We start from the raw sequence: 27,131 nt of genomic DNA, 5'->3' as shown, positions 1-27,131 counted from the left end.
TAATTATCAGACATATTACATAAATTCCTATATTAATTTTTATATTATATTATATTATAAAAATTAAATGAACACTTAATCATCACAGTAAAACATCAAGTCAATTAAATTTCAGGGAAATCAATTTGTCCAGTCAGGAAGTATAAGCGATTGTGAATCACTGTCACCTGTTTTGGTGCAAATGAACGTGATGACAGGTACACTTGAGAGGCAACAGAAAGACAACCCCTAAAAAGAAAATGGTTTTGCAGGCGGTGGCCACAGACAGTTGCTCTCTCCTTATCCTTCCTGACTGATTTTCTCTAGTTTTGCGTTTTGCTAGTGTCCTTGTCACTACTGGTAGCGTGAGGTGGTACCTGCAGACCATTCAGGTAAATCGGCACATCACGCCATAACAAGGTTTGCTGTGTCTCCCAACATAGTCTGATGTGCATGTTTTATGTCCAACTGTCAGAAACAGTCTCCATGAGGGTGGCTGAGGGCCCAACATCCTCTAGTAGGATGTGTGCCTACAGCCCAGCACCGTGCAGCTTGACTGGCATTAGCCAGAGTTGGCAGGTCTGCTATTGGCGCCCTGTTCTCTTCACAGATGAGAGCAGGTTCATGCTGAGCACATGTGACAGACGTGAAAGAGTCTGCAGACGGCGTGGTGAACGTTATGCTGCCAGCAACATTATCAAGCATGATTAGTTTGGTGGTGGGTCAGTGATGGTGTGGGGAGATATATCCGTGGAGGGTCGCAGAGACGTCCTCGTGCTAGCCACCAGTACCATGACTGCTGTTAGGTACCGGGATGACATTCTCAGAGCCATTGTCAGATCTTACGCTGGTGCACTGGGCCCTGGGTTCCTCCTGGTGCAGGACGTTGCCTGGCCTCATGTGGCCAGAGTGTGTGGGCAGTTCCTGGAAGATGAAGACATTAGCTGCGTTTCCACCAAAAGTACCGGACACTTTTTAGTCCCCGGATCTGTTTCGAGCAACCAAAAGGTTCCTACAGCCAGGGTGCAAACTATGGGGGAACGAGGCATCAGCTCCCCTAAAAGCATGATTTGTGATTTATTAGGGGGCAGGGTTCTAGAAAATATTCACAACATTTAATTAGCCGTCTGAGAAACCATGTTGCATCAGAGATGTGGCCCTGGATTGGTTTATCTGTCAAATAGGTCATTTTCCATGATCCTTGGAGAAGCCTCCTCCTCTCATGCTCCTCTATTTTGTGGGGTCCCCCAGGGGTCGATCTTGGGGCCACTGTTATTCACCATATACATGCTACCCCTGGGGAAAATCATTCACACTCATAATATTGATTTCCATTTTTATGCAGATGACACCCAGTTGTATGTCCCGTTAAGACCTGGTTCTTCCGATGTGTCTGGTATTCTCTCTTGCCTAGCTGAGATAAAAGCCTGGATGTCTAATAACTTCCTTCAGTTAAATGACACAAAATCAGAAATCATTCTATTTACTCCCATCGGAACCAGCACTACCTACCTCAAAAACCTTGCCACCAAACAGGGTGTTTTCTCAGATAACATTCAGAAAGAAGCTTGCAAACTTGGTGTCATTGCTGTCATTTGATGCTCAGGTGACGAAAGTAGTGCAGTCCTGTTTTGTCCAGCTGAGACAGCTAACTAAAATTAGATCATTCCTCTCCTCTGCTGACTAAGAGAAGGTCATCCATTCCTTTATTTCTTCAAGACTCGATTACTGCAGTGCTCTGTTTTCTGGTATAAGTAAGGGAAATATTCATAGATTAAAGCTCATTCAAAATGCTGCAGCCAGGCTTTTAACTCGCACTAAGAGGAGTGACCTCATCACACCAATTCTCGCCGGCCTTCACTGGTTACCTGTGAGTTTCAGAATTGGTTTTAAGATTTTACTACTTGTTTTTAAGGCCCTGAATGGCCAGGCTCCTGCCTACATCTGTGACTTGTTAACTCCCTACAAGCCAGACCAATGCCTGAGATCCACCAGCAGTGCTCTCCAAAGTCTCGCCTTCTCACTAAGGGTGACCGAGCCTTTGCTGTATCGTTTGGCGTTTTTATAAGCGTTATTGTATTATCTAATGCTGATTTTATTGTTGTTCATTTATATTTTTACGTATGGATCATGTTTGTTTTACTGCACAGCACTTTGTAACTTGGTTTAGAAAAGTGCTGTACAAATAAAGTTATTATTGTTTGTTTGCGTTTCCACCATGGTCTAAAGACATGCAAAGATTAGGCACATGGCAATTAGGCCATTGACTGGCTCTTACATTCCCCAGACCTGAATCTGATGCCACGAAGTAGCGCCACAGACTTACAATTTTGATGTACTTAGTAAGGTTCAGTCCAGTAGCCTATTTCTATTTTATGCTCCTTCATACATATTTACAAGGAGAGGGGGTTGGAAGTTTGGGGTGCGTTTACTTCCTCAACTCAACATACTCAAAAAAACAAACAAAATGCAACCAAAAAAGGGAAGTGGCCGAAACCAATTAGGAAGAAAGAGAACGCCATCTTGGATTCCCCCAGCTTTTAATTAAAGGCTCAAACAGGTGGCCTGCAATCACTGATGAGGTGCACTGTTTGTTTTTTTTTCCAATTTCCAAGCATTTAAATTCTAATTAACAGTACCATAACTTTATTTTACTTTGACCGTGACAAAGTGTTACTTTAATTGGAAATGTAATTACTACATAACTGTAGAAATTACAGAAATGTCTAACAGTGTGGGCATGTCCACCCAATCAGGAAGAAAGACCTGAAAACTTAGAACAGAGGGAGATAGAAAGGCCAACACCACGCAGTTCTAAGGCCCCAGACTGTCACACTCCTGTGACTCCATAACATAAGCATGTCAAATCAATCAATAAGATATTGTCAGTGACAAGCACTAATCCAAATAAAAAAAATAAAAAATTGTAAATGAGAATGAGGAAAATTCCAGTTAAAATGATTTTTCTTTATGTCTGACTTCTGCTAATGTTTGTTCCTCTCTGTGACTCCCTCTTTACTGTAATCTTACTGCCACAGGCCTAGTGTGTGTATTATCAGTTGTTTTCTGCTGATTTCATAGGCAGTAACAATGGTGATTGATTTTTGGCTTTCTGTCAGGCTTCTCAAGAGCCTGGTGGTGTACTGACTGTTCAGGTTTTAGTGTTTTACAGGAGGCTTGTGCCCAACTACTCAAACAGTACGACAAATATGACATGATCATATCCAAATATGTAGGTTTGACATGTCTTATAGATCCAGAAAAAATGTCGAACTGAAGAGAGCCAAATTAAGAATTCAGTTTATTCATTGAAAGACTACATAAAGGGTCTCATTTCCTCAATAAAGACCCCAGCTATCATGGCCTATGAGACAAAAATCAAGAAACAAGTTAGAAGGAATTTCTTGATGGCATTTATTTATTTGAGTACATTTGTTCTTTGGTATTTTGTAAAATACTGTATTTCTGAAAAGGCTCTGACTGCACATATCCTTAACGCTTTATATGACATATCCAGAGTGAAAATGAAAGTATCCTGAGGTTCCCTCCAATCAGAATAGGCGCTGATACAGCGGTTTCATTCCAACTAAAGTGAATGTGCCCAGCAGGAGGGAAGACCTTGATTAATGACTCATGGAAAAAAAAAATGGTGCATGCAAACTATTTACAAGTCTCTGTCACCTAAACACACATGCATAGTGGTAATGAAGGCTCAACACAGACATCAATCATGCAGTGTGACAAGACAAGGAGATGTTTGGGGTGCACATGATTCTTTCTAATAAGGGAGACAAATGGGTCATACTGCCGTCCTGTCCTCATATCACTCTATGCATTTATGTAAAACTGCGCACCCAGTGATAGAAGGGTCTGTTTTACTGAACCAGCTCATGGAGTGTCCAGTTGTACTTTATTTTTTCATTCTTTCTTCTCTTCTCTTCTTCTCTTTATTCAGGAAGGCGCGATTGAGATAAAATTTAATATTTCTTCTTTCAGAAAATCCGGGTTAAGGTTACAACAATCATTCCACATAAAATTTGTTTCGGAAGGCTACATGAAATACAAAAGAAAAAATGTTATATATATATAGAAAATGAAGAAGACGAAGAAGATACTTTTATTGTCACATACACATACATGTTGCGAAATTTGTTCTCTGCACTTCAACCCATCCCTCAAGGGAGCAGTGGGCAGCCGCTGTGCAGCGCCCGGGGACCAACTCCAGGTTTTATCAGTGCCCAGTCAATTGCACTGACTGAAGAACTAACATGTTTTTGATGGCGTTATTTATTTCTCTTATGACTTGGATCTTATTTTTGTAGTTTTGCCCATCACTCCTACAAAATTTCACAAATTTCATTTATTTCATGTGGTTACATCGCTAGACATGCTTTACGTTCTATTAGGGGAAAAAACGAACACTATGCAACAATTCAACAGGCTTAAAGCAAGTAAAAGAAGATTATCTAGATCACTTAGAAGTGAAAATGCAGGTGAATTAACTGAAATCTGTGTTATATATTTTTTTGTACTACAAAATTGCATTTATGCACAATATGGTGAGCAAGACATGTCGGGTGTGAATCAGGAAGTAACTCTGTACTCTCGACCAAAACAGGCAGGGTGATCGTGGACGATCCAGGTGGGTGGAGGGGAATCGGTAGGAGCACACAGAGGGCTGGAAAACACTGGCTTAAGTTGTGAAATGTGGGGTGAAATCTCATGATACTGGGTAGCTTTAACCTTACCTTGGGATGAAGGCAAACTTGTCACAAAATCAAGGCCTATGTGGGACCAGGGATGACTTGAAATTTGCAGAGGCGTAGCAGACCAGCAGGAGGGCGTGTGTCTGCCTCTATTGCGGGCCACCAGAAATGCTTTTTATGGAGGGACAAGGTGTTGCTTCAGCAATGTGTGACCCAAAACAAGCAGAGAGTCAGGAGAGGAAATAATGAGCAACTGAATACTGTCTTTATGACTACCAGACAAAACCAAAGAAACAGAAACAGGGCAATGAGTCTATCGGGCAAGTAGCCTGCCATCCAAAGCGTTAGCGATAAATAGTCCTTCAAACGGTTCAAGAATGATTCCAGACTGGAGCGCTACTTACTTGTCCAAAAAAACTGTCAGCAGTACCATAGTGAACAAAAGCAAGCATAGGCAAGATGAACTGATTATGACAGAAAGTGGTTTGAAGTTGCATACGAGAAATTTTGTTGCAAACTAATTTAATTAAACATTTAGTTTGTGACATGATCAGGTAGTAGCAACACCATCCACTTAATGGAGTTAGGTGAAAAGTGTTAACATCAGTGATGGCAATACCTTCAAGATATAAAACCTGCAAAATGTGGGAGCATTTCACTCTTCACCCAGCCAAAAAGGTTGTAAAAATTTGCAAAGCTGACCTTTTGTGGCAGTTAAGCTGGAGCATCTGATGAGGAGACACGTTGGCTCTCTGGATGATGAAGGCAAGCTAATTAGCTAACTAGCCAGCTTAATGTTAGCCATGTTACTTAACATTATGAGTTTTCAATACATTTTCTCTTGATCAATGACTTGTTAATGGGGTTGAGAGTAATAAATATTTTTTTTTGGACATCCTGTTCACATTCCAAATGTGTCCGAACTTTACAATCATAAATCATTCATGGCGACGCTTGCAGCTGGAGAACGTGTTGCTGCTGAGTGCACTGGACAATTTCATACTTTCTAAGTCACAAACAATTCTTCTGTCTGTGCATGCGTGCCCAATGTCGGTTGCTTTGGGGGGAAAGTGATAGCCCCCTACGTGGGCCGTGAAGTTTAATCAGTTCCTTGTAGATATTCTAAGGAGACAAGTTTTAAAACACATAAATCATAAAGTAAAATTTGTATTTTAAACAAATGGAAAACTTATTAGCAAATTTTAACAAAACTCCCTTCACCCTCATGCATCACGGGAATTTTGAGGGGCGGACGTAGGCTATTGTATCACCACACATGCTGTGTGTGCGCAGCGGTTTAGTTTCCGCATCAGCTCACACTGGAAGCCTCTCAGAAGCATTTCAGTAGCCTGCCCCACGTTAATGACTTGTTTTTAATATGTTCTTTTGTGTTTCTACTACATTCTTCACAGCTCTCTGTGGCCCGCTTTTGTTCCTCATCTTGACAGGTGCATCTAGCATCTACCACAGGCTACATTTCAGAATAAGGATTTTGCTGACATGTTCAGATTTTGTTGATTTGGTGATTAGAGCTTGCTTTTTGTGCTTCTACTATGATTAAGTAGGCTACGTAGTTAAATTGTTTCTTTTTTTGTCTGATTTAACAGTGTTTATTGTTGAAGTCTGTACAGGGTATTGTATTTTGAAAACTGACCGGATTCTCTGCCGTTTCTGTGTCTGACTCTGTTCATCTGCTCTGTGCTGCTTGATTGGGATGCTTCTGGTGTGAGCACAAACATTGACTAGAATGGCTGAGATCAGCTCCAGCAGCAGTGACGCAGACAGACTCAGTGGACTTTCGGAGTGAGTCCGGGGTCATGTAAATTTGGTTTAAATTACTTGGTAGCAGGTGGGCCCCCCACCACTGTGCTGAGAGTCTAGCTCCGCCCCCATACCAATGGCTAGACAAAGCCGGTATTCCATATGTGGTCATTTGCTCCGCACAGCAAGGGCACAGCGATGCTCTGTCTGTCTGTACTGCTCAGGGACAACAACAGCCTTCAGGTCTTGGCCAATCAGAAAACAGTTGGGGGCCTTAAAGAGACAAGAGCATCTACATTTTGTTTCAGACAGAGGCTGAAATGAAGGCCTACATAAAGAGCCAGTATAAGTATATTAATATTAATTTTTTTGAACTTCGAATCTTGCAAAGCTGCCATACAGGAGTCACAGAACTACAATATAGGACTGGAAAAGCAGTATTTGGGGTCTCCTTTAAAAAAATAACCTAGTTATGTGAGTTGTTGAGTTTGGGGAAATTTTATAAACTCTTTGAAACACTGACTACGACAAATTTGTTATTATTTGTCCCCAAAGTTATTCCTTTCTTTGTATAAAAATATAGTGTCAGCTTGTCCAAGTCATTGACTGTGTAAAAAAAGGTCCAGGTGTGTTGCAGCTACTCTGTCACTAGATAAATGCTATGTCTTGTAAACAGCAGATGACTCATCAATATCCCCACAGCTATTGGTGAGCCCGGCCTTTTGGTCAAACGGGACAGGAGGTGACGAGATGACTAAGTTGACCATAATACAGGCCCTCCCTGGCTCTCATTCTGTGGCGACACTTTAATTGTTCATTTAATCCACTCAAAAACACTCCCAGTACGGCCTCATCGTGCCATTTAGTGTCAGCAGCCAGTCAGTCACACTTCTAACCCTCTGGAAGAGATATAACATCGCTTGGCAGCATTAACACTGTGGTGATCTGAAGATGGAAATGAAAGCCTCAAAGGTTTGCGTGGTAACTGGCTGAAATTAACTGCCTATGCCCAAGATAATGCTCTCCCTCTTAATAAACTGAACACTGTTGAACACTGTAGCAGGAAACCTTAGCACCTCCCTAGATCTCCAGTGAAGAACTCCAGATCGAGAGCATAAAACTGTCTGGGTTGATTGGCGGAGATGCAGGTAGAGCAGCAGAAGGGAGAGGCTATCAAAACTTCCGTTGAGTAAAGTGGTCAAACTAGCTGGTCTGGGTGAAAAGTGGGAGGAGACTAGCATCAGGATGGGCTGAGCCTCGCCTTTCGTAAAAAGCTGGCAGAGCGGAGATCAGAGAGGAGGCCACAATTCTTAGGCCAGTTAAAGATGTAAGACAAAGGGAAATAGACCTGAGAGGGAAGGAGAAGAAACGGGAAAGGAATGAGAGATTCACACACCATCTGCGGTTGATCTGAACACTTGCATTAGCCTAAATTTAACTAACTCAGTTAACTAAGACTTTGTGGAGAAATTTTCCCAAACATGGCAACTTCTTGGCGATTTGCCGTTTTTCTCTGCATGTTGCTGATGGCGTCCAAGACCTCCAGCCTAGCCAACAATGGCACAAAACAGAGCACTACGACAAGCAGTGTTCATGACACCACTGCAAGCTCAGGACATAACCCAAGTGGTGGAGGCGGTGGTCATGTAGCACAGCCTATCACCACTCTACCTATTGTGACCTGGAAGTGGGAACATGTCTCCACCCCGTTCCTGGTGGCCCTCTGGGTCCTGGTCTGCTGGCTCTGCAAACTTCGTGAGTCCTACCAAGTCTTTACCATGGAGGGCTAATCTGACCTCAGCTACATCTGAACAGTCATTTTAATAGTAAATATGATTTAGTTAGTATATTTTTGATAAACTTATTCTGGTGACCCAATTAATTGTAACATTTGATTGTTATTAGGGCATTTTGTCAGCGAGTAGAGAGCAGAATTAATATTTCTGAGGTTAGGGTGGTTGATATTTGCTGTTGAAGAAGTATTTAGACCTTTAGTTAAGTAAAGTATAAATACCACAGTGTACACAAGCAAAAGTCCTGCATTTATAATTTCATTTAAGCAAAATTCTGGAAATATTACCAACAAAATCTATTGAAGTCTTCAAAGTAAAAGTAATAAGAAGTAATAAGAAGAATTGCCCCATTTATATTATTATAGTGTTATAGTATTATATATCACTTGATCATTCTATTTTATACCTTTATATGGTTTGGTAATTCAATCCATAGCAATGCTTTATTTTAAAATATGATCATGCATTCAGTTCAGTATATTAGGTACACCTAGCTAAATTCATACAGTCTAATATAATAGTCTGGAAATAAATCCTACCATCATGAAGGTTATTATATTCAGTGTCTGAGGTGTTGAGTGAACTAAATGGTCATTTTGGAAGCAGAGAGTCTGTGGTGCTGTTAAACAGTTTTGCATTATATTGAGAGGTGTTTTTAATATTTTAGTAGAATAGATTCTGAAGTAATGCAATTGGAAATACTTAAATAAAGTACCTCACAATCATACTTTGGTACTATAACATTTTCTTTTACAATATATGTAATTTTAAATTACAATGTGGTGACATAATGATCTTAAAGAAAATTCATTGAAAATTCATTGAAGAAACCATTGATGGATATTTGTCTTGTATATACCTGTGAAACTGATACACTTAATAAAAGTACAAAAGTACAAAAGTCCTGTAAATCCAGTATTGCCATAAAGCAGATATTTAGGTGGTAGCTGCCCCAGTCTATATTGGTAGAAAAACTCTATAATTTTATTGTATCTGTCGTCATTTCTCTCAGCCTCATTCTTAGGTGTAGGGTTTGGTTGCAACTGGGTCTGTAAAATATCTATCAATCCATGGTACTGTCAGGCGGTTTTGATCAAAACTGTCACCCAATGTAATATTACATGCTTTTCTAAGATGTCTGTGTTTCAAGACAAAAGCAAAATATGCTGAAATAATAACTTGAACATAAATTGGGCCCTAAAGAGAGCTTGACCTAAGCCTAAGTACTTGTCTTATGATCACAGAACCAGGTCATTCATTAACAGTTTACACAACAGACGCAAATGGGTTGCAGCTCTGTGAACAATGCAAATGAATGTGTGTGTGCATCTGTGGGTGTACACCACCAATGACAAATATGGGACTGTGATTATCTGTATATGATGCAGAAAATGACTGTGGATACCCAAACAGTGAAATCAGACTCAAATAGAATGATCAGTTTTGGCTGAAAAAGTTACAGCTGTGTTTGTACTGACAGTAAGCAGCTACTGACATTTGTCTTTTGAGTTTCTGTGAAAAGAAGGGCTTCCAATTCTAAAAGTTTGATAAAATATATACATATACATAATATATACACTTTTCTGTACATTCTTTACGTTTATTTAAATCTAAAAACTGATTTGCAAGTAGGGGTTTTAGCAAGTGTCTTGAATTAGAAGGATTGCAAAAGACAAAAAATTATAATTTAAATCACCACACCTTTAAGGTAATTTAGACTTCACAATCGTTTAGAAATCGTTTAAATGAAAAACATTAGAAAAAGCTATGTCTGTTTAAAAGGTTTAAAACATTTACAGACTAACATGCTGCTTCATATAAGGATACAACATATGGAGATAACAGGACTCATTTATGGTTGTCAGGATAGCACTGTGATGAATTTGTTCTGCAGCGGGAAACCATTACTTTACTTTATGCTATGGATTTCAATATGATTTAAGAATGTATGTTGTTGGTTTGTCAAACTTAACTAGAACATATCAGTTAAATAAAGTATGAAACAAATATCATTGAAGAAAATGAGAATTATCACGTTAAAGCGTATTTCAACTTAAATAATCCATAAAGGTGTCCTGTTTAACATTAGCTCAAATATAACATAAAACTTAATGTGATAATTCACACAGTTAACAAACAGGAAGTTGTTGAAATCAAATATAGTATCAGCAATTTTTTTTTAAGTTCACAGGGGTCCTCTTGCAGTGAAATCGATGGATTTCTGGATATTAAATGTTCATCTGCAACCCCTCACACTTTTACAAGACACTTTTTTTACAATACAGCCTATCATTTTTTTATTTAACTTATTTTGTTTATTTATTTTCTAATTTAAGTAATTTGCTTTTATCCATATATTAGCATATTAATATAGTCATGTTCTCAGATGTACTGTAGGTATTGTAATGAACTAATATCATGTTCTACAGATGACTGAACTTTTCCAAGGTTTGATTTCATGTCACAGATGGGGACAATAAAAACATCTGTCAGCTTGTTCTCCTCCTGTGTTGTCGAAAAGTTTCGGAGCAACAGAGACACAGAGCGTCCCCATAACCATCGTAGCTCACTTTCACTCCTGCCTGCAGGAAGAGAGGGAGAGATGCGTTCATGCTTGACTGTGCAGGTTGAGCAGCTAAATGTTCTTTTAACTCTTTGATGCACAAAATGGGTCAAAAGTGACACCGCCTGAGTTTTAAGTTTCTATATCTTTGCATTAAATTAATTTCATCATTCAGTATTCCAGGTATTCCTCAAATAAGTTGTTTTTGATCATCACACATCAATATTATCATTTTTCCTTTTTGAATAACAATAAATTTTGTATCAGTACCCTTGTGCATTTTCTATGTAATTTCATGCATGGTTTAGTGTTTCTTTGCTATATCATTTGGAATCATTTTATTTCATTATTTAATATTTCAAGTAGTCATTAAATATTTTGTTTTTGATTACCACAAACCATTATATTTTTTTTACTTTCTTACTGTATTAACAAACATAGTTTTTGTAATTCTACATCAATTTAACACACATGGGTCAAAAATGACCCGTATGTTTTCACTATGGAATTTGATAGAAACATTTTATTAATTGTAAATGTTTGCTATTAGGAACATATTTACTGCAGATCACTATTCACCGGCTACACATTTCATAACTGAACTGAACTTTTGCACATTTGAAGCATGTAAGCCTATTTTACAATTGTTTTACCTAAGAAAATATTAGATATCTTGTGAAAGATAACTGTAACTTTTACTAGCAAAACTCATTCACATTTTCATAGGATGTTAAAGGAACCAGGATTTTACATCCATGGAATCACATAGGTTTTTTATAAAACCTGAAAGAACATGATATATTTCTTTAATACCACATAACCCTTAATTGTACATTTAAAAATGACCAAAACATTACTTAAAAATAAAGCACTTTAGTCATAGCCAATGAAATATAAATGTAAATTATGCATATTGTTATGGGCTGGAGAAACAGAGGACTCCTTGCAGACACAAAGGCTGGAGTACAAATAGTGGATTTAATGACAGACTCAAAAATGTGCAAAGAAGAGTTTCAGGCTGAAAGTAATTGAGAGTGGGCAGGCAGGCGATAGAAAAACAGTGCAGGCAAACTGAATGCTCCTCTCTACCAAGACCTGGGGCACAAGTAAAAATTAAGCACAGGATTTAGGAACAGAGCAAACAAACAAAGCAAAAAGTACTTGGAAGTCTTTTAAAGACTTACAGTGACGTGTGTACCACAAGCGTACACACACACACACACACACACACACACACACATTGCAAAAAGTAGCAAAGCCATGACTTTCATGTAAAAGTACAGATCAGGTCACCGTGGTCATCCCCTGACGTGTCTTCCTGTGGATATCAACTCTCTTGATGCTGCTGGCTGCTGTTTTGTCTTCAGCCCTTTTCTTGACTAAAGCAAGTCACCTGCCCGGCACCTATCTCCTCTGATGGTTTCTCATACTGTGAAGAGAGTCTGGTGGGTCGAGGAACATGAGCTTCATCAGGTCACTCACATGATCTGTAAAACATGGCAGAGTCACTGTTACTTATATATTTAAACCATATACAACTGTAGGTACATTTAGTCCTGAATGAAGGAGAAGCGTGTCCTAACCCCAACCCCAACCCCGTGTACTGTATTTATTGGTGTAGATATTAGAAAGGCCTGAGGATCTGCATAGGGAACAGTGGATTTGCCAACACAAGAAGCCTGGACAGCAATTGCATTGCATCAGATTTTTTTTTACAAACACCAAGCAATATGACATAAGACAAATACATAGCAATATTATGTTACAGTACACCTACTAATGGCTGCAACAGCTAATTGTTAAAACTTTATCAAAAGTAGCCCTAATATATGGCTAGAAATAGGCTACAAATTTGCACTTCTGACTTATTCCTCTGTTGTCCTTATGGTGTGTCTCAGTTGTGGGTCGTTCTGGTAGGAAACGTTCTGGCAGGAAACGTTCTGGCAGGAAACGTTCTGGTAGGAAACGTTCTGGCAGGAAACATTCTGGTAGGAAATGTTCTGGTAGGAAATGTTCTGGCAGTTGACTCCAATGTCATCAAAATGTGTAGTTATTGTAACAGCATCTAACAGTGCAAAAAATATATTTCTTTATCAAGTACAGAGGAAAACCATAGACTGTATGAGGAAAACAACAAACAAACATATGACATGGACTGTAACTTGTGTTGTGACTGAGAAAAGCAAACATTTCCAAATGAGATCTAGGAGCAGAGTGGCTTGTGTATGCTAATAAAGTTGAGCTAGAGTTGAGTATTCAGTATGAATTTCCACAAAAAGCAACTTGAAAAAAACAAATAAACTACTACTCTGGTTATTTAATTGGTTCCTTAATTAAAACTTGACTTCTTCCCTCTCCTGTAGTTTTGTGCTTTCTCATCCCCCTCATCTCTCCCAGGTGCAGAGCTGCAGGCTCATTGCAGAGGGGGCTACGACCTCTAGTGGGCACTTTCTTTCCCTCACAATTTTATTTGCTTGAAACAGCAATGGAAAGAAATACAGGCTAACAGCTGATTTTACACCTGTAGTTTGGTTCATCTAGCATCATGGATATTGGTGGCTGGTTTGGCTAAATTGGGTATTTAACAAACATTTGAGGAAATAAAATGTGCTTGAAATTTTTTTTTTTAATGATCTAGGCTGGTACAGGTACTGTACTGGTACTGGTGGAACAGGGTATCGTGCCCAAGGACACTTCGACCCCGTCGACCTTCCATGCTCTATCTCCTGAGCCACAGCCGCCCCTAGACAGCATTTAACAAGAGTCTCCCTGTGGTCTGGACAGAGAAATCAACATGTTGAAATGGGTCTTTTTGTAATGGTTCAGTAGATTTGACTTTTAAATAAACTTCAGTGACACTTTGTTAGGCCATTAAGTCAAGTCAAGAGCAATTTCTAAATCCTAATACTCACTACCATGCTGGTTAATCATATGTCCAGAATTGCACGTTCTTAGTTGAGTGCACCAGTTAGTGATAGACAGCATATTAAGTGTCCCACCAGGTACATTAACATACTGGACCACTGCTACACTACATTAAAGGATGCCTATCGCTCTGTCCCTCGTGCAGCCTTAGGAATCTCTGATCACTGTCTGGTTCATCTTATCCCGTCTTACAAACAGAGACTGAAATCTGCTAAACCTGTTGTAAAGAGTGTGAAGAGATGGACAAAGGAGTTGAAGCTGGATTTACAAGCCTGCTTTGACTGTACTGCCAGAGTGTTTCTGAGGCTGCAACCACTGACCTGGACGAACTAACTTACACTGTGACATCCTAGTTTTTTTTTCAGTTTTTGTGAGGACGTGTGTGCAGTCTAAAACCTTCATCCTACAACAACCAAAAATCCTGGTTCACAGCAAAACTCAGGCAGCTTTGTCAGACCAAAGAGGAAGCCTTCCAAAGTGGGAACAGAGTCCTGTAAAACCAGACCAGGAACACTCTGACTAAAGAGGTCAAAGCAGCAAAGAGATACTAAGCTGAAAAGCTAGGAAACAGCTTCACAGCCAGCAGTCCTGCGTAAGTGTGGAAAGGCCTGCGGATGCTCACTAACCCCCAACTCTGCTGGTACTCAACCATGCAGACCAGCTAGTCCCCATTTTCACACAGATCTTCCACAGATCACTGGAGCTGTGTGAAGTTCCCTCCTGTCGCCCTGATATCTGTAGTTATGAAGTCCTTTGAAAGACTGGTGTTGGCCCACCTGAAGGACATTACAGGCCCCCTGCTGGACCCCCTGCAGTTTGCCTACAAGGCTAACAGGTCAGTGGATGATGCAGTCAAATTGAGACTTCATTACATCCTGCAACACCTTGACTCTCCAGGGACATATGCAAGGATCCTGTTCGTGGACTTCAGGTCGGCACCAAACTCACCCAGCTCACAGTGCCAGCCTCCACCTGTCAGTGGATCACAAACTTCCTGACTGACAGGAATCAGCAGGTGAGGCTGGGGAACATCACATCCAGCACCCGGACTATTAGCACTGGCTCCCCCCAGGGGTGCGTTCTCTCCCACCTGCTATTCTCCCTCTACACCAACGACTGCACCTCAGGAGACCCATCTGTCAAACTCCTGAAGTATGCTGATGGTCATCGGCCTCATCCGGGACGGTGACGAGTCGGCCTACAGACGGAAGGTTGATCAGCTGGCTCTCTGGTGTGGCCAGAACAACCTGGAGCTTAACATGCTTAAAACTGTGGAGATGACCGTGGACTTCAGGAGGAGCCCCCCCACTCTGCCCCCCAACACCATACTCAACAGCCCTGTTTCTGCTGTGGAATCTTTCAGGTTTCTGTGTTCCACTATATCCCAGGACCTGAAGTGGGAGCCCAACACTGACACCATCATCAAGAAGGCCCAGCAGAGGATGTACTTCCAGCGTCAGCTCAGGAAGCTCAACCTGCCTACGGAGCTGCTGATCCACTTCTACACAGCCATAATCAAGTCTGTCCCCTGCTCATCCATCACTGTCTGGTTTGGATCTGCCACCAAAATGGACAGGAGCAGACTACAACGGACAGTCAGGACTGCAGAAAAGATCATCTGTGCCAACTTGCCCTCCATTCAGGACTTATACATTTCCAGTTCAGGAAACGGGCAGGAAACATCACTGCAGATCCATCTCATCCCGGACACAACCTGTTCCAGCTCCTCCCCTCTACAAAGCACTGTACGCCAAAACCAACAGACACAGGAACAGCTTCCCATAAGCTTCCCATAAGCCATCACTCTGATGAACAGCTGACTCAGACTCACAATGTCAGGAACTGGCTACCACTTACCATTTATTTATTTATTCATCATTCTCCATTTCAAAGCTGTTCATTCTGTTCATATTGTCATATTGTATATACTGTATAATCCACCTACCTCACGTACATAACACCTGCACATTATACTTATTTATTCCAGCATTCTTTGCACTCATCACACTGTGTACATGTGTATGCTTGTATGTGTATGTTCACCTGTGTGTACCACATCTACCTCCAACATGTACATAATAATAACATTAATGATAATAATAATTTTCTCCTGCATCCTTTGCACTCTGCTCACTATTGCACTATTGTCTCAATCTGTCTGTCTGTTTTTGTTCATAATGTGTATATATGTGCTTTCTATACTGTAGCCTGTGTTTGATTTTATTACTGTATTGTTGTGTTGTTGTATAAGTAAGCACATCGTGAGCATTGTACAATCCAGAGTCAAATACCTCGTATGTGTATACATACCTGGCAATAAAGCTGATTCTGATTCTGATTTGCAAATTTTTGCATTTTATGGTTTAAACTACAATCTAAATTGAATACAGATAGACTTGCCCTGAATCTCAAGAAAATTCTGTCTAATTGGTATTTTAAATCTACAATTGCTGGTTGTATTGTCAGAAGACACAAGAGAAGTAGTGAAAAGATAGTGATAGTTAACAAGAGTGCGTAAAACAGGAGAAGAACAAACCCATATGTTTTCACGTAGTTCAGTCTGACTTTGGCACTGTTCTAAATGAAGGACATTTTCTCAGATTAAATATAGTTTTTGAACAATTTAAAGAAAAAACATCCTTTTGTTCTCTTCTCAGTCATCGAGGCCAACCATCATGTAAGCAATGTGATCCCAGAGAGTGGCCTACTCATCTGCTGCGGCTTTATTCTGGGTGGGATGGTTTGGGGTGCAGACAAGATGCAGAGCTTCAGGCTGAGCCCAGGCGTCTTCTTCTTATATCTGTTGCCTCAAATCATCCTGGACACGGGCTACGCCATGCCAAACAAGCTCTTCTTCAGCAACTTGGGTTCCATCCTGATCTACACCGTAGTCGGGACCTGCTGGAACGCCGCTACCTTGGGGCTGTCGCTGTGGGGGTGCGCCAAAGGAGGAGCCATGGGTAAGCTTTACTTTATTTCACTTCAGGAGGTTGCCTGCCACTGATTTTTTTCTGTAGTTTATTTCTAGTGGAGACTTTGAATTTGTGGTGGATTGTAGAAATGGGATGAATCGGAGTGACAATGTAAACCAAATAACACACCTTCTCTGAGTTATAACTGAGTCACATCTGAATACACAGACATTATACAAATGTTTTTAGATTCAGCATGACTTACATTTTCCAACTAATTATTATATCCAGTAACGAATAAACATCCATGAACCTGCTTTGAAATCCTAGTAAAAATACACTCTTTTTTACGGCAGAACTTGCCTGACAATCATCACGTTTCAAAGTATCAGTGATAGTTGCCTGTACATCCATGGGTGCTTTGCAAGCAGGAAGTACTACTACTTTAGTGGTGCTAGTTTGCTAAAATGTAAACAAATATAGGCCACAAAAAAGGTGTACTAATATTGTCAGGCTTTGGAAGCCTCTACACTGGGTGACAAATACTTAAAGTTGTTTAGAGGGTTTGGAAAGAGGCCTGAGCTGGAGTTATTCTAGTTATTACCATGATTGTCTGTATCAAATTACAAACCATCCAGTAGTTGCTGAGATATTAATCTGGACCAGAGTGGTAGATTATCAGACTTATTTTATCATCCATAGAACCATGCCGCTGGTATGGCCAAATTGGTGCAGGAGGGCCTGTCATAGATTTTAAGGCAACTATTGGGTTGTAGGGTGGTTAAAGGGCCTGATCTCCCACAGGTCCTTTCAACTTCCTGCTCAGCTACATTAAATAAAAGCCAGATTTAGCGTGTTTCCTGCCTTGCATTTTATAGGTAACGTGGACATCAGTCTGCTCCAGTATCTTCTCTTTGGCAGTGTGGTTGCCGGTGTGGACCCTGTAGCAGTCATTGCCGTGTTTGAGCAAGTTCATGTCAACGAGGTCCTTTTCATCTTGGTGTTTGGACAGTCGCTGCTCAGTGACGGCGTGACAGTGGTTCGTATGTTACAATACTTCGCTTAACAGTTTGGGAGTTTGCTGAGACATCCATCATTCGAAAGTACACTTCCAAGACATGAATTGTAAAGAATGCAAACATTCTGCTCTTCAAAGTAAGGACCTTTACCCAGACTGAGGTCTTGTCATCTTGCCTGAACTGGTCATTCAAAGTGCTCTTTGAAGTGGTTGTTCTAATAAGAAATATTACTTGTATGTCTTATGAATCATGAAACTACAGGGAGGAAAAGGAACAAAAAGGTACTTTTAACCTTCATTTGTTCAGGTGGTGTGTAACAACAATCTGTGCCAAAATACAAAGAATTATCTGCACACTGCTCTTTCGTTCCCAGGTCTGTCATTCTATGTGGACATGACAATTCAATGACAATAAATAAGCTGCAGATAAGGAATAATGACAAAAATAAGAAGAAAGCATTTGAAATTTACTGACTCAGTTTACATGTCATGTCCATTCTTTATCTTATTCTACCTTCAAAGAATGGAAAATTAATTTTCTTCTTCTTCTCCTAGGTGCTCTTCAATGTATTTGATGCATTTGTGTCACTGGGAGGATCCAAAATTAATGCTGTGGAGATCATTAAAGGAATAAGTAAGCAGTGATATTTAGTTACCCATACACTAACTAAGATCATGCCGATTGGGAGTTAGAACAGATGGTTTCTTTGGTTAGTGAGAAGGTTCAGGAAGGATGGGATAATGGGATTGAGGGGGAAGGGATGATTGTTTGTTTGTTTATTTAAAACAGACAGTGAACATTAATGAACACAAGGGCAAGGGCGATGTCCAAAATTTAAATGAGCCAGATTTAGCCGTACAGACTAATTTTCATCAGTCCCTGGCAGGTTGATGTTATAAGAAGGAAACATTAAAACATGGCAGACAGAAAACATTAAAAACATAATCATAAGCAGACAACACATGAACATGGATAAAACATAAAAGCACGAATTACAAAAGCACAGACAAAATCGGACAAGCTCAAATACGTAAAATACATCAGCATGTTAGCACAGGAATATGTAAAAACAATGACAGAAGCACTACTGCAAATTATGACGGCATATTTGACTGTCCAGTAACCAAGGTTTTATAGCTTTTGAAAAGGTGGTGAGAGAAGAAATGTTTCTTGGTCATAGTTGTCCAACGAAGGTTAAAGTCAAGGGCAACTGGACTTGGTTGAAGATACTGGTCAACCAAGTCCAGTTGCCCTTGACTTTAACCTTCGTTGGATGTTTCTTAGTTCTGTGGGTGTCGTGTTCCAGGTACGTGCTGCTTGGTAGGACAAGGCTGATTGTCTAAAGGAACTTTGGTTGAGAAGGCAGGGATGAAGGTGGGTGGTCTGGGTTGTAGTCGCTAGGAACCCTGGGGTCGGGACTTGCTTTATGATCCCCTTGTGGTTCCTGTGGTAGAAAAAGAACAATTTTGTAGGAGCCACGACTGTAAGTGTTTGCATATTCATGTTCTTCATTTGTATTGGCACACTGCATTGGCACTTGGGTGGTGGGTGTCTATGTGGGTGTGTAGGACACGGTGAGAAGTAGGTGCACTCACCTGTTCACCTTACTTGGCTTGATTGCATTATCCTAAGAAGGTTAAAGTGAAGGGCAACCACATTTTGATCACATTTTTTTGTCAGCAATGGTGCATCTGTGTTGTCTGGTGCCGTTGCTTTTCTTTGCATGGACGTGTGGAAACAACAGATAAGTGGAACCGTTGTGCATTGCTGTGAAATGGAAAATAAATGGGTCAAACGGTGTGTCGGAAATGTATTGGAGTATCATTGTGTGCGTGTCAGCAGTTTTCTCCCGTGTTTAGCATACCGTGGCAGTTTCTCCTTCATCGACAGTCAGCCGCAACAACTTGTTTACAAATTCTAGCACGCATGTCTTTAATGGTGAGGAGAAACCAGAGTGCCCGGCCACACACACACACACACACACACACACACACACACAGAACATGCAAACTCCACACAGAAAGGCTGGGATGAATGACGCCTGAACCCAGGACTTTCTTGCTGTGAGGTCACGGTTCCGTCAATTGGGCCATCGTGCTGCTCATCGAGAGAGGTGAGAAAAGGGGTTTTGGGGGGGAGAGGTGTGAGAACTGAGACAAACGGGAGAGAAAGGGTTTGGACAGGCTTATATAGGTATGTGCAGGTGATTGGATTAGAAAGGCACAGGTGGATGAAATGGGTGAAGCATGGGTTAGGTTAGTGTGTGTGAGAGAGAGAAGTGTGGTCTTGTTTCTGAACTTTAGTTAAATTAACTTAATTTAATAAGGAAAAATGTCACTATACCTGTGGTGTACTGGTCATGCCTGTTTTGGGACTGGTTTCAGAGATGCTGTATGAATGCAGACATGTTTACAGAGGGCTGTTTTGGATCAAAACTATTATAGTCCAAATTATACTGAATAACATGAACATGTGTCCTTTCCCCCTCTCTTTTCAGTTTCCTTCTTTGTGGTGGCGTTTGGTGGTTCCCTCTTGGGCTTTGTGTTTGGCCTGCTGGTTTCTCTTCTGACCAGATGCACTAAAAATATCAAGATCATTGAGCCAGGCTTTGTCTTTGTCTTGGGATACCTCTCCTACTTGGCTGCTGAGATGCTCTCCCTGTCCGGCATACTTTCGTGAGTATTACTCCATATAAAACATCTTAATTCTTTTATTATGTCTGTCTCCTTTTTATTAAAATTACATAAGGAATCCTGGAAGGAAGGAAAAAAGCTCATTTATACTAATTGTATTTCTGTGTTTTTGTTCTGTAGGATCGTCTTCTGTGGTGTTTGCTGCCAGAAATACATAAATGCAAATATGGATGAAAATTCCGTCAACACAGTGAGATATGTCATGAAGGTTTTTGCCAACGGATCAGAAACCATAATCTTTGTGTTCCTCGGCATCTCGGCCATTGATACGACAATCTGGGTCTGGAACACAGGGTTTATCCTCCTCACGCTCTTCTTCATCTTTGTCTATAGATTCATCTGTGAGATTTTGTCTTTTACTGTCAGTTTTGCATGCAAACAGTACTGTATGTTGTATGATGTATGTTTGTAATGCCTACTTGATTGCCATGCAAACAAATTTCCTTACGGGGACAAATAAATGTACTTACTTACTACTCTGATTTCAGAGGTTACAGGTGTTTCTATGCATGCTTGCTACAGGTATCTTTATCCTCACCTGGATGCTGAACAGGTTCAGGCTGGTCCCCTTGGAGTTCATAGATCAGGTGATTATGAGCTACGGTGGCCTGAAAGGGGCTGTTGCATATGGCCTGGCTATGTTGCTGGATGAGACCAAGATAAAGGAGAAGAATCTGATGGTCAGCACTACTCTCATTGTAGTGTACTTCACTGTCATTATTCAGGTAACCACTTTTCTGTCTTGTTACATAGATAAAATAGTTATTGGTACATTTTTTTGTAGACTACGTCTACAAAACACTTAACACCTTGATTATTACTTGAATCTCTTTCTGTTGCAGGGAATGACGTTGAAACCTCTGGTCACCTGGCTTAATGTAAAGAGAGCTGCAGTGGCTGAGATAACACTCATAGAAAAAGTGCAGAACAAGGTAAAGCTCAAAATTAAACATTTTACAAAACCAAAGCCCACTAAGAACTACCAGGCTGCAGTTCAACTATTACAGTATCTCTGTTCTTATTGTTTAGGTGTTTGGTCACATGCTTGTGGCCATAGAGGATATATCTGGACAAATAGGACATAACTACATGAGGGGCAAGTATGTAAAGACTTCTTTAAAAATGTAACTAGGAACATTTCTCAACTGTTTGAATGGATTGCAGTTAACTCTTGCCTCATTATGAAGGTGGAATAATTTTGAGGAGAAGTGGATGACTAGAATTTTGATGAAGCCTTCGGCAAGGAAGAAGCTCGACCATGTCTTCAATGTCTTCCATCAGCTGAACCTCAAGGATGCAATGAGCTACGTGGCTGAGGTGAGGTTCAGATGCTGCATATGGTTGTTAATGTTTTGTTCAAGTGGACATTTAAGGAAACAAACTAAATTCAGTGCTGGCCAGTGGCTGTTGGTAAAAGAAATCCTCTGGTCTCCATCTTGCAGGGGGAACATAAAGGCTCTCTGGAGTTTATCCGTAATGAAACTGCGGTCATCGACTTCAAGAAAAAGTTTGGTCACAGATTTGCAGATGTAATGCCTGACATCATGACTGACACGTCTGACGATTACTATTCACTGTCCCCTATGAGGTGAGAAAACACCTACCTGATTTACAGCACAATCAAAGGATAGCTGATAGCTCTCCAATTCCTTCCATTATTTTCGGTTGGGGCGATTTTCCTTCCTGAAACCACTTGTTTCAGGAAGGAAAGGACACAGCTTTGGAGATAAGCACTTTTAATGTATAAGATACCACAAGCATATTGACCATTAAGACATTGAAAACTAGGGTTGATCTTCTATTTTCATTGAGCATCTACTTACATTAGATCTGTGCATACACTCCCCCCTAGTGACCACAAGAAGTCACTTCACAGTTGGGAATAGGAATGAAATGGAATGAATCATGATTATAGTGACCATAATTATCACAGTTGATGCTGGACAGTATTTCCCCTGACCATCTAGCTCCAATTCTTCACCATATTTTGTATGAGAAACCTGAATTGGTGCTGTACATGAGTGAGACAAAGACATGAAGTATCTGACATGATTTTTTTTCTGCTATTGAAGAGACCCTGCGCTATCAGTGAGCATGGAAATGCCGGAGCAGAACATGAAGGGTACGAGGATAAGTGAGGATATTAACACTCACCACCTGCTACAGCAGCATTTATACAAGGACAGGAATCAGGTAATCATTTTCAGTCACATTAATGTCTATTATAGTTTTCAGTGGTTGAGTATTCCTCATGATGAGTAAACTGAACTTTGTTTAACTGAACTTTATGGGGTGTCGCTTGACCCAAAGGAGTAAATGTAAATCTATATGTAAAAACAATGGGTTCCAGACTTCATATCCTCTCAACAGTTGTTAAATTCTCATACTGACTCTTTTTTGCTTCTTGTTTTCTGGTTTGAAGCACCTGCACAGGTACAGCCGGAGCCATTTCGATATCAACACGGATGAAAATGAGGTGCAGGAGATCTTCCAGAGGACCATGATGAATCGTTTGGAGTCATTTAAGTCTGCAAAGATGGGTGTTGCTCCACTAAAGATGATTACCAAGCACACAAAGAAAGACCAGCAGAAAAAGGTCAGAGCCTCAGAATGAATATATATATATATATATATATATATATATATATATATATATATATATATATATATTATATATATATATATATTTAATATATTTTTTATTGGACAATATATAGCATAATATACATGGAGTTTTACTCAATAGCCAAAAGGGCTGGGTATTGAACTTAAGTACTTGTTAGTAGTATTAAAAACTGAAGTAGTGAAAGCTGTAATTAAATATCTGTCTAGATTTGTAATCTTGTATTTTCTGATCCGATAGAATCCGATTTAAATTATAATTTTGCCAATTTCATGCCATTTTATTTTCTGATTGTGTTTAGAACTTTTACAATGCTAGCATATTAATTTTACAGAAAGACATGATAATCTTTAGCAAAGTATTAAAAAAGGGTTAGTATTGTTATCAAAAAGTGTTTCTAGTGCAAATACCCAGCCCTAAAATGTGCATTATAGCTTGGTTTTTCCACATATAGTAACTTTGTTTTAAGATGATTTACAAATCAACTGACTTCTACCTGCTTCAGATGCCAAATGGAAAATCAATGGACAAAAGTAAAACCTACCACTCGGCTGATGAAGGTTTGTATTTTGGTTTAAAATATATATACACACATAATGAGTTGTCCAAGTGCTTAATGAAAAAGTAGCCTACATTTTCAAAAAGAATTTCTCTTTTTTCCTAGATTTTGAGTTCTCAGAGGGAGACAGCACCTCTGGCTATGAGGCATCAGCCAGTTCATATCCCATGAGGGTTACCCACAGAGCAGGAGGTAAAATAAATCCACCATTTTTAACCAGTGGTGGAAGAAGTACTCAGATCTGAAATCAGAACTTGAGGAAAAGTACCAATACAATGTTCTAAAAACACTTACACACACTACAAGTATAAGTCTTTCATTCAGACTCCCACTCAGAGTTTCTGTGAAACATTTTACTACATTAAATATAAAATCATAACCTGAAAAGTAACTTGTAACTATAGCTGCCAGATAAATGTAGTTGTCAGGGTTTGAGGTGGTGTGGCAGGTTGCAGGCCCAAACGCAGGACACAGAGCGGAGCATGTATAGTTCAAAGGTTTATTAAAGCAAAGAAAAGGCGAGCACACTTACAACTGAGTGGCTGAGTCCATGTCCAAAATAAATAAACTATCCAAGAGAACTCAAAAGGCAAACTCCAACTAACCATAGAACTGGCAGGACAGGGCAAGAAACTGCAACACACTGTACACAAGGTAACAGGAGGTAATGACCCAACAAGGACAAGACAGAAACACATGGTATATATACATACAGGGACTAACGAGCAGGGCGGGAGATGCGCAGGTGACAGACATGAGACTAACAAGGCAGGCAGATAGCAGGGAAGACAGAGAGAGGCAGGCAGGCAGAGAGAGCAAAGGGGAACAAAGAGGCAGGGGAAACAGACGGAACACTGACCAGAATAAAAACACTAAGACACAAAACTAGGAGCTAAGACGCAACTAAATAGCAGATACAAAACCAAACCCTCAGAATAAAAACCTGAAAACACAGCACTCAGGACAGGATCGTGACAGCAGTTGAATGAAAAGTTCAATAACTGCTTCTGATTTGAAGTCGACCACACATGCTCACTCCCAACTCGTCACATATTGATCAAGACCCCTTGGCGTTGATTTTTAATGCCCAGGGTAGCACAGGCGTTTTTGAATGTGGAGCGCACCATCGTCAAGTTACCAACAATATGCAACGACCAGTTAGACTTTCAAGATAAAACTAGTTGTTAACATTGTGAAATGTCTGAATTTGGTTAAGTTTAGGCAACAAAACTACTTGGTTAGGTTCAAATAAGATCATGGTTTAGGTTAAAACAAAGTTACTTATGTGATTTAACTTACGTGACTTAACTTATGTCACTTACACAACTTATATAACCTACTTAATCCACGTTACTTAAATAAAAACGTTTAATGTTGAGTTTTTGTTTCACACAGGAAACATACACTCAATATCTTACACCTACCTTTAGCATTTACAGACAAAGCTACAGGGCTTCCCCCAGTGTGTTGAACTATGATGCTAAGGGGCTCCCCAGGGCGTTACAAACCGACGCCAACAGGTCTTGACCATTCGCCCATATGTGACGACTTGGGAATGAAACGGCTTGAAGTACAACACAGCAAAAAAATAAAATAAAAAAGTAAAGAACTAACTTCTACTTGAGTACCGTCTATGACTAAATATACTTGCATATAATAAAATTACTTTCCACCAATGTATTTTACCCTAAGCCCATGTCAGAGCTCATTCATTGTCTTTCTTTAATCCAGATGGAATTGAGAATCCTGCCTTCATGCCGGACCTGGACCTCATGCCGCAGGTGCAGATCCTTCCGTGGCTGGCGGAGGCCGAGCCTGACAGCAACATGGTGGCTCCTTCACAGCAAGCCCAGTTGAGGCTGCCAATGACGCCCAGCACATTGCACCGTCTGGCTCCTCTTCGCACCAGCACTCGCTCCACCGACTCCTTCATGCTGGCCGACACTCCTGCCACGCAGCAGATAGACAACGAGCAGCTGCTGCCACCTCCACCACCTCCTCTCGGAGACGGTGACTAAATGTAGCAGCATCCCACCCCTCCCTTATCTCCCTTTAACCTGGCTGCCAAAGAAACCTAATCTCATACTTTGCACCGTCTATTCTCAAAATATTAGACATGGGAATGTTTTATTTTCAGTGCCATTGTTTAGTCCAGAGCTTCTGGAGGCAATTTCTCCTGTTACACCATTCACTCAGCAAAGGAAGGTGCACATAAAGGTAGAGCTTGTGGGAGAAGGTCCTTTTCACCTTTTGACACCATTGTTTTCTTATCCAGTTTTCTCCACTAAAATTGGCTCTGCCTGGAAACAACAGCATCTTTTTCCCACTGCAGAGCATAAAAATAAAGGCTTTATTGCAACAATGTATGCATCAATCAGTATTACTTACAATCAGGCGATGGGCTTGTTCATGTGCTGAGATCATTGCGAAGGAGAAGGTCATCTTGACCAATGTGCTCCAGAGCTTATGCACAAGTGGGAGCGCCATTGTATGGGGAATGCAAAGAGCCCTTAAGTACAATGGGCCCACCCTCTTTTGCAGGAATATATGAGTAATACAGGACGGCAGATTCTTGCACTTTTAGCAAAACAACATATTTGATGGATAAACTAGATTCTTTTTATAAAATTGATGATCAACAATAAAAAATATTTCCCACATCCCGCCTTTGTCACACATAAAAGCAGTCTCTTACCCTATGATGAGTCCATCTTTGACCAAGTGACTTGCCTAGGCGTCCTGACGATGACTGTAAAGTATAGCATCTTATCCTGAGGGAGATCTATGATCACTGAAGTACATTCTGATAAACCTATCCTCCCTATTTCATGTGGAGCTGGGACAAAACCTCCAATGACGTGGGAGGAAAAATAATCAAGCTTCAGCGTGTCATCTAGCTCTTCAGAATACATTAAAAACTTCATGAAAAAGGCTGTTTTGGGGGAAAACATATTTGTGAGCAAGCAGATGAAATTAACTTTTGTACTTTCATAAAATCACAATTTCCACGTAACATTACGTACTATAATATGTCAAACTATCACTGGGACCAATTGTGAGTATAACTGGTTACACATTTTGTAAAATAATAGCATTCATGGAGAGCATTCTTCAGGTGTTTGAAATAGCTAATAATAATAATAATAATAGATAGTAAAAAGTTAAGATGTGCTGGTTAAGAGCTTCTATGACTCTAGGTACTTTGTGCACCGCTGAGAGCCATCACTGTGGAGAGGTTTTAAGCACATACGATGCACAGTGATTTCTGTAGTCTTTGACTAGCAATGTGTCCTGGGATAGGGTAACCTCCCTGTGTCAGGGGCTTGACAGAATGAGAATTGCCTTAGTGTATGTAGCTCACAGTTGTTGGTTTTCCCAATGTGATTTTCCCTGTCTATGCAGCGACAGCTGCTACCATTAGTACACACATAGCTAGCTGATTGCCGGACTCTGTCAACTTTGTAACGCAGTCATTAGATTGCATGGTTTAACTTTGTTGGGTCAGTCATTACTTATTGCATGTTTCCTGTGGATTATTATTGTCTGTTGTAAGTGAGTGAGTGGTATTGCTGAGTAGGGGTGGAAATTAACTTTTTGG

General features: G+C 40.3%; 1 protein-coding gene across 1 annotated transcript; it reads left to right on the top strand.

The window, feature by feature from the left end:
* Positions 1 to 7,733: 7,733 nt before the first annotated feature.
* Positions 7,734 to 26,193, top strand: LOC119908036 (sodium/hydrogen exchanger 3-like). Its single transcript, XM_038725782.1, has 16 exons — positions 7,734 to 8,201; positions 16,385 to 16,687; positions 17,518 to 17,678; positions 18,213 to 18,291; positions 20,156 to 20,333; positions 20,472 to 20,692; positions 20,874 to 21,076; positions 21,194 to 21,283; positions 21,381 to 21,451; positions 21,539 to 21,668; positions 21,794 to 21,939; positions 22,424 to 22,544; positions 22,774 to 22,947; positions 23,480 to 23,534; positions 23,639 to 23,725; positions 25,265 to 26,193. Exons 1-16 carry the CDS (start codon positions 7,928 to 7,930, stop codon positions 25,549 to 25,551), a joined length of 2,580 nt encoding a protein of 859 aa, XP_038581710.1. The 5' UTR covers positions 7,734 to 7,927; the 3' UTR covers positions 25,552 to 26,193.
* Positions 26,194 to 27,131: the final 938 nt, after the last annotated feature.

The sequence above is a fragment of the Micropterus salmoides genome, unplaced genomic scaffold (genome assembly GCF_014851395.1).
Source record: "Micropterus salmoides isolate LMB-PRFRI ecotype aquatic unplaced genomic scaffold, ASM1485139v1 Ms_hic_scaffold_17, whole genome shotgun sequence".
NCBI lineage: Eukaryota > Metazoa > Chordata > Actinopteri > Centrarchiformes > Centrarchidae > Micropterus > Micropterus salmoides.
Note: the sequence above shows the minus strand (reverse complement) of the source record. Positions and strands in the feature narration are given on the sequence as shown.

Bases quoted from the DNA above. Each gene is read 5' to 3' on its own strand.
- LOC119908036 (XM_038725782.1), top strand. From the start codon at position 7,928: ATGGCAACTTCTTGGCGATTTGCCGTTTTTCTCTGCATGTTGCTGATG. The intron at 22,545-22,773 runs GTAATCATTTTC...TCTGGTTTGAAG, and splicing joins TATACAAGGACAGGAATCAG to CACCTGCACAGGTACAGCCG. The intron at 22,948-23,479 runs GTCAGAGCCTCA...TACCTGCTTCAG, and splicing joins AGAAAGACCAGCAGAAAAAG to ATGCCAAATGGAAAATCAAT.